This window comes from Gopherus flavomarginatus, chromosome 1, assembly GCF_025201925.1.
Source record: "Gopherus flavomarginatus isolate rGopFla2 chromosome 1, rGopFla2.mat.asm, whole genome shotgun sequence".
Classification (NCBI taxonomy): Eukaryota; Metazoa; Chordata; order Testudines; family Testudinidae; genus Gopherus; species Gopherus flavomarginatus.
In genome coordinates this window covers 206,563,810-206,572,090 of record NC_066617.1, presented here as the reverse complement: position 1 = coordinate 206,572,090, position 8,281 = coordinate 206,563,810, and the positions used below count along the sequence as shown (strand labels likewise).

The window sequence follows — 8,281 nt, the reverse complement described above, 5'->3', positions numbered from 1 at the left end:
GGTGTGGAAGCTTGCCTGGCTTGGCTGCGTGTGACCATCCCCACCCTCTTGGCCAGCTTGACCTGGTTGGCCAAGTCTTCCCCCAGTAGCATGGGGATGGGATAATTGTCATAGACTGCAAAAGTCCACATTCCTGATCAGCCCTTGTACTGGATAGGCAATTCAGCTGTAGGCAAGTTTAAAGATTTTGACATGAATGGGTGAATTTTCACTTGGGCCTCTGGGTTGATGAATTTGGGGTCCACTAAGGATTGGTGGATAGCTGACACTTGTGCTCCCATGTCTCTCCACGCGATAACCTTCTTTCCACCCACTCTCAAGGTTTCCCTTCGCTCCAAGGGTATTTGAGAGGCATCTGGGCCTGCGGATCTGTGTTGTGATGGTGGTGTAATGAACTGTACTCGGTTGGGGTTCTTGGGGCAGTTGGCCTTTATATGTCCCAGTTCATTACATTTAAAACATCCCCCAGCTGACTGGTCACTTGGCTGAGGTGGGTTGCTGGAGACTGGTGAGGTGGGAGAATAGGGAGTCTGGGGCTTTCCTTGGGTTGTAGGTGGGGTCTTGGGTTGTCCCCAGTGATAGGGTTTATTTTCAGTTTGCCCTCTCTGATATTCGCTCCCCTTGCTAGTAGTTTTTTTCTCTTCTGCCACTTCCACCCATCTGGCTCCAATCTCCCCCGCCTCGGTTACAGTTTTGGGCTTCCCATCTAGGATGTACCTTTCTATTTCCTCAGGAACACCCTCTAAGAACTGCTCCATTTACATTAGGAAGAACAGCTCGTCCAGAGATTTAGCATTTGCTCCTAATATCCAGGCATCCCAATTCTTTCCAATGTGATAGGCATGTTGGGTAAATGGCACATCTGGTTTCCACCTTAGGGCTCTGAACCGCCGACAGGCATGCTCAGGTGTTAGCCCCATTCTGATTCTGGCCTTGGTTTGAAAAAGATCATAATCATTCATGTGTTCCTTAGGCATTTCAGCTGCCACCTCTGCTAAGGGTCCACTGAGCTCTGGCCTCAGCTCTACCATGTACTGGTCTGCAGAGATGTTGTACCCAAGGCAGACCCTTTCAGAATTTTCTAAGAAGGCCTCAGTATCATCACCTGCCTTGTAGGTGGGGAATTTTCTGGGATGGGAAACAGTACCTGGAGAAGGGTTGTTAGGGTTGGCTGGTACATCCGGCTTAGCCTTTGCTAATTCCAGGGCCTGCTGGTGGGCCTCCCTCTGGATCTCCATCTCCTTTTGTTTCATCTCCATAGCTCTCCTCTGATCAGCCTCTTTGGCTCTCTCTTCTCTTTCTCTCATCTCTCTCTCTTTTTCTCTCGTCTCCATCTCTTTTTGTTTTATCTCCATAGCTCTCCTGTGGTCAGCCTCTTTGGCTTTCTCTTCTGCGTCCAGCCTAGCCAGTTCCTGTTTAACTGCTTCCTTGGTACTCATTTTCCTGCTTTCTTGTGGTACTGGCCACCCCCTCTGCAGCTCACTGATTGGGATGCACTCATCTCAGGGCTGCTTCGTTAACAGAGATTTTCTAACTAGCTATACCCGAGAGGTAGAAAGAAAGAAAAAAATTCAGCTTGTAAATTCCCTTTTGCTGGCTGCTTGCTCACAGCTTGCAGCCTCCTCTTAACAAAGACCCTTGTTAAAAACTTAACACCTCTGCCCTCAGGCTGCTTTCCAAGCAGCTAGAAAGGAGAGAAAAAAAAATCCTACTGGCTTTTGGTTCCTAAAAAATTCCAAACCGCAGCTTACCATGTCAAAGTTTCTTTCCCCACTCTGAACTTATGGGTACAAATGTGAGGACCTGCATGGACACTTCTAAGCTTAATTATTAGCTTAGATCTGGTAACACTGCCACCACCCAGAATTTCAGTGTCTGGGGCACTTTCTGTCCCCCCAAAACCTTCCCCTCCCTGGATTGCCTTGAGGACTTCACCAATTCCCTGGTGAACACAGATCCAAACCCCTTGGATTTTAAAACAAAGAGAAATTAACCATCCCCACTCCTTTCCCCCACCAATTCCCAGTGAGTCCAGATCCAATCCCCTTGGATCTTAAAACAAGGAAAAATCAATCAGGTTCTTAAAAAGAAAGCTTTTAATTGAAGAAAGAAAAGGTAAAAAGTATCTCTGTAAAATCAGGATGGAAAATACTTCACAGGGTAATCAGATTCCTATAGACCAGAGGGACCTCCTTAGCCTTAGGTACAAAGAGATCAAAGAGAGGTAAAAATCCTTCCAGCAAAAAGAAACATTTACAAGTTGAGAAAACAAACATAAGACTAACACATCTTGCCTGGCTAATTACTTACAAGTTTGAAACATGAGAGACTGATTCAGAAAGATTTGGAGAGCCTGGATGTACGTCTGGTTCCCTCTTAGTCCCAAGAGCGAACAACGAGCAAACAAAAAGCACAAACAAAGACTTCCCTCCACCAAGATTTGAAAGTATCTTGTCCCTCTATTGGTCCTCTTGTCAGGTGTCAGCCAGGTTTACTGAGCTTCTTAACCCTTTACAGGTAAAAGAGACATTAACCCTTAACTATCTGTTTATGACAGGTTTACTGGCCTGTAATTGACAGGATTGCCTCTGGAGCCCTTGTTAAAAGTCAGCATTAGATTAGTTACCCTGCAGTCGTCTAGTATAGAGCCTGATTCAAGTGATGGGTTACATACAACAGTTAGTAGTTCTACAATTTCACGTTTGAGTTCCTTCAGAACTGGCCTTGGTGATGTATTACTGTTTAATTTATCATTGTGTTCCAAAACCTCCCCTAATGACACCTCAGTCTGGACAGTTCCTCAGATTTGTCACCTAAATAGAATGACTCAGGTGTGGGGATCTCCCCCCACAATCTCTACAGTAAAGATCAATGCAAAGATGCATGGAACATGGATGTTTCCTCTCCAGCACGGAAGGGAGATTTGGCCATTTTGGGTAATACCACGTCCCCTTTCTGTTGGACTCAACGGAGGGTGCTCTTTGTGTCTGGCATCTGTACAGTAGGAGATGGTAGAAACTGTGCTGGCCAAGGAATCACATTGTTTCCCGTAGACTTGCAAAGCTTTGGCAGAAAAGGTAATGTACATCCTAAAGTATGATGTCCCTCTGCACATAGGGTTGCTCAGAGATTGTCTCTGAGGCGCAATTTCTCCCCAGGAAGCCATGCACCTCTGAACCGCCCTCAACAATTTTACCCTTAGTTGCTTCACCATAAAATGCCTTTCATACCGTACATAAGCTGTATGTGGTCTCTTATGATTTAATGATCCACAGTGTTTAAGGCATTATACCATAAAGTTATTATTGTGTATAATAATATAGAGAAAGTTAGGAGTACAGTATAGAGAAAGTTAGGAGTACAGTAGTCTATTGTGATTGGTATATTTTATAAGGGAGGGTTATCTGATTTTATAAAATATCTGCCCCAACTCATAAAGGATTTACTGGGATGGCGAGAGATTAGGAAACAGCTCAGATCCACAAAGCTGACATTTATGGTTCCTACTCCCCACGTGTCTTAAACTTTTTGAAGTGGTCTCAACCACGCTTCAAAATCTGCACATAATCTTTTCATACAAAATCTTGCACGCAAATAATAATATCTCATCTCCCCAGTCTTCATTTGCAAACGCATGGAATTGTGTAGGTAAAACTGCAGGCCCTAATTTAGAGGTTGCATGTGAAAATATAGTTCTAATTATTCTACATTATATATGCAGAAAGACGGCAACTGTAATGAGCCAGATAAATTTGTCATGGTGTACAGGTTCCGATGCTTTTAGTATGAGCATTTTTTTTTTATTCTGCAAGCTTTTAATTAACTAAATACTTCTAGAAATGGAATTGTTTCTACTTTATGTTTTGTCTTGTTGAATAAGTGAGACACAATCAGTATTAACTATATATATATATATAATTTGAGATTGAGAGAGAGAGAGAGACGGAAGGTAGCTAAGGTAATATTGTTTATTGGGCCAACTTCCGTTGGTGGAAGATACAAGCTATTGATTTATAGAGTTCTTCAGGTCTGGGGAAAGAAATCAGAATGTCTGAGCTAAATACAAGTTGAGACAGATAGTTAAGCAAAAGAGGCAACATTGTAGGAGGTCACTTGAGATGGAGTGGGCGATAAGGATTGGATTGTTATGCAAAACGGCTTTGAAAAGGGCCATTAAGGGTTAGCAGGCAGGTATGTATTACAGATTATAGGAAACCAGTGTCCCTGGCCTTGTCTACACTATAGAGTTGCAGCGCTGGTGAGGGGGTTACAGCGCTGCAACTTAGGATGTGTACACACTTGCACAGCACAGCCAGCGCTGCAACTCCCTGTTTGCAGCGCTGGCTGTACACCCGATTGAGCCTCGGGTGTAGAGGATCCAGCGCTGGTGATCCAGCGCTGGTCAGCAAGTGTAGACACCCACCAGCGTTTTTATTGACCTCCGTGGCATAAGCAGGTATCCCAGCATACCTTAGAAGCCTCTCTGGTAATCATGCAAACTCCACTGCCCTGGGCTCACCTGACCCCTCCTTTAAATGCCCCGGGAATTTTAAAAATCCCCTTCCTGTTTGCTCAGCCAGGTGTGGAGTGCAATTAAGCAATCAATCACTCAGCGACCATGCCTCCACGCACCAAACGAGCCCCAGCATGGACCAATGCAGAGCTGCAGGACCTCATAAGTGTTTGGGGAGAGGAGGTTGTGCAAGCACAGCTGCGCTCCAGAAGGAGAAATTATGATACCTATGGGCAGATATCGCAGTCCTTGATGAGAAGGGGCCATGAACGGGACGCGTTGCAGTGCAGGGTCAAAATTAAAGAGCTGAGGAATGCTTACTGCAAAGCTCATGAGGGAAATCGCCGCTCAGGAGCTGCCCCCACGACCTGCCATTTTTACCAGGAGCTGGATGCCATACTTGGGTGTGACCCCACTGCCAATCCTAGGAGCACGATGGAGAGTTCAGAGCAGGGAGAAGTGGGGGAGGTTGTAGAGGACGGCGACAGTGAGGCTACTGGGGTGGAGGGAGACACCCCGGAGTCCCAGTACACATGCAGCCAGGAGCTCTTCTCAAGCCAGGAGGAGGCTAGCCAGTCGCAGCAGCTGGAACTTGATGGTGAGGAAGAAGCTGAGGATCGTGCTCGGGGTAAGTAGATTTTTATGTTTTGGGAGAGGAGGGTTTTGGTTATGGCTGCCTGCATGCATGCCTAAATGTGGAATAGCCCATTGATTTGCTCTATCACGTCTCTGTAATCTGCCTCGGTAATCTCTTGAAAAGTTGCTGCAAGAGCGTTTGCAATTTGCTTTCTCAAGTTTATAGGGAGAGCCACCGTGGTCCCTGTCCCGGTCAGGCTAACTCGTCCGATCCACTATGCAGCGAGGGGTGGGGGGACCATGGCTGCACACAGGCAAGCTGCATAGGGGCCAGGGTGGCATCCACATTCCTGTAGAAGACCCTCCCTCTCTTCCCAGGTAACACGCAGCAGTGATATGTCTGGTAGTAGGAAACCCTGTTGAGAGTTTAGGGATAATTGAGTGCAGGGCGCCAGGTTCGCATTTCCCCAGCCCATGGCACTCTGTTGTTAACCCCCCTCCTCCCAGAACGTAGGCAGCCACGCGGTGCGCTCCTGTGTTCCCCACCCCTCCTCCAAGCAGGCATCCAGCACCACGTGTGCTCCTGTGTTCCCCACCCCCCCTCCAAGCAGGCATCCAGCACCGCGGTGCGCTCCGGTATAAGGCACCCCCCCTCCAAGCAGGCATCCAGCACCGCGGAGTGCTCCTGTGTTCCCCACCCCCCCTCCAAGCAGGCATCCAGCACCGCGGTGCGCTCCGGTGTAAGGCACACCCCCTCCAAGCAGGCATCCAGCACCGCGATGTGCTCCTGTGTTCCCCAACCCCCCCCTCCAAGCAGGCATCCAGCACCGCGGTGTGCTCCTGTGTTCCCCACCCCCCCTCCAAGCAGGCATCCAGCACCGTGGTGTGCTCCTGTGTTCCCCACCCCCCCTTCAAGCAGGCATCCAGCACCGCGGTGCTTCCCCTCCCCTCACCAGCAGGACGGCGTGAACACGGACCAAAGAACACCCCCCCCCAAGCAGCTCACCACCTTCCTGTTCACTACTGTCCCCTCTTCAGGACACCAGCTACCTCCTGTACCCATTGCTGATAAACCCCAGTGACCCATTGGTCAATTCCCACTCCCAAGGGGAAATCGGGGCAAAACGACTCACCCCATTGCTCGCCATGACTTAGCTTGCCTGCCCTCTCTGTGTTATGTGAGGTATGTGAGAAGGATGCTAGCAAAAGTCTAAAAAGTCCTTCAACATGTGATAATAAACAATGTAGCCTCTATGTACTACATGGTTCTATCTCTCTTTTTTCTAGTGACCTTGACTACTGCAGCCGGATCACCGGCCTCACGTAGGTTGCAGAACTTGAGACGGAATCCTAGAAAATCAAAAGAGGAATTGATCAAATCTGTTATGAGCCACTACAACAGAGAAAGTAGGAAGACACAGGAATGGAGAGAGAAGACGTATGAATGGAGAGAGAGTGTACATGAATGGAGGCAAACAGAAAGCAGGAGAAAGGAATTGACAGCCAAAAAAACCACAAAGCAGATGATAAGCCTCCTGGCTCGCCAAACTGAGTCTTTCGAGTCTTTTGTAGCCATGCAGACAAATATGTACCGTGGTAACCCACAGCCCTCCCAAAGCCCTCTTCCTTTTCCCCCAGTATTTCCACAAAACAACTTTCTCCAGCAGCCAGTTCCTTATTATCCCCAGCTGCCCCCAACACCTGTACGATCACCTACCAGCCCTGATAACTATAATTCTTACCCTGTTCACTCCACCCCCATTATTCTGCAGCATAGTAATCCTGAAGTGCAGCAGACATTGAATAGTGATCAAAATAGGACATATTCAAACCTGTGAATGTACAGTCCACCACCCCAACCCCCTTGCCTGTTATGTACTGTATGTTGAATAAAGGTTTTTTTTCTTTTTCACTACGTTATATTATTGCTGGAAGTGGTAAATATTATACACCAAGGTAAAGCAAAGCACATCAAATGCATCAAACATTACTGTTGGCTCTCAGCATCAAATTGCTCCCTTAAAGCATCCCTAATCCTTGAAGCCCTTTCCTGGGCCTCCCTATTAGCCCTGCTCTCTGGCTGAGCAAACTCATCCTCTAGGCGTCGAACCTCGGAAGTCCATTCCTCACTGAATCTTTCACCCTTCCCTTCACAAATATTATGGAGGGTACAGCACGCGGATATAACAGCGGTGATGCTGCTTTCCACCAAATCTAGCTTCCCATAAAGACAGCACCAGCGTGCTTTCAAACGGCCAAAAGCACACTCCACAGTCATTCTGCACCGGCTCAGCCTGTAGTTGAACCGGTTCTTGCTCCTGTCAAGCTTCCCTGTATATGGTTTCATGAGCCAGGGCATTAAGGGGTAAGCGGGGTCTCCAAGGATCACAGTGGGCATTTCAACGTCCCCTACTGTGATCTTGCGGTCTGGGAAAAAAGTCCCGGCCCTCAGCCTCCTGAACAGGGAACTGTTCCTAAAGATGCGTGCATTGTGCACCTTTCCAGGCCATCCTGAGTAAATGTCAGTGAAACGCCCACGGTGATCCACAAGCGCTTGCAGAACCACGGAGAAATACCCCTTGCGATTAACGTACTCTGATGCCAGGTGGGGTGGTGACAGAATAGGAATATGCGTCCCATCTATTGCCCCTCCACAGTTAGGGAACCCCATTTCTGCAAAGCCATCCACAATGTCCTGCACGTTCCCAAGAGTCACAGTTCTTCTTAGCAGGGTGCGATTAATGGCTGTGCAAACTTGCATCAGCACCATTCCAACAGTAGACTTTCCCACTCCAAACTGGTTCGCCACCGATCTGAAGCAGTCTGGAGTTGCCAGTTTCCAGATTGCAATAGCCACCCGCTTCTCCACTGGCAGGGCAGCTCTCAATCTCGTGTCCCTGCGCCGCAGGGTAGGGGCGAGCTCAGCACACAGTGCCATGAAAGTGGCTTTTCTCATCCGAAAGTTCTGCAGCCACTGCTTGTCATCCCAGGATTGCAGGACGATGTGATCCCACCACTGAGTGCTGGTTTCCCGAGCCCAAACGCGCCGGTCCACGGAGCTGAGCACGTCTGTTACTGCCACAAGCAATTTACTGTCTTCACAGTGAGGCGATTCAATATCATCGTCTGACTCCTCACTGTCACTGGCACTCTCACTTTGCAGCTGAAGGAATAGCTCCACTGCCAAGCGCG

At 48.2% G+C, this 8,281-nt stretch overlaps 1 protein-coding gene across 1 annotated transcript; it reads left to right on the top strand.

Moving 5' to 3' along the window:
• The first annotated feature begins 4,362 nt into the window (after positions 1-4,362).
• LOC127030294 (zinc finger and SCAN domain-containing protein 20-like) lies at positions 4,363-7,009 on the top strand. Its single transcript, XM_050916545.1, has 2 exons — positions 4,363-5,141; positions 6,377-7,009. The coding sequence occupies exons 1-2, from the start codon at positions 4,619-4,621 to the stop codon at positions 6,925-6,927; spliced, it is 1,074 nt and encodes a 357-aa protein (XP_050772502.1). The 5' UTR covers positions 4,363-4,618; the 3' UTR covers positions 6,928-7,009.
• Positions 7,010-8,281: the final 1,272 nt, after the last annotated feature.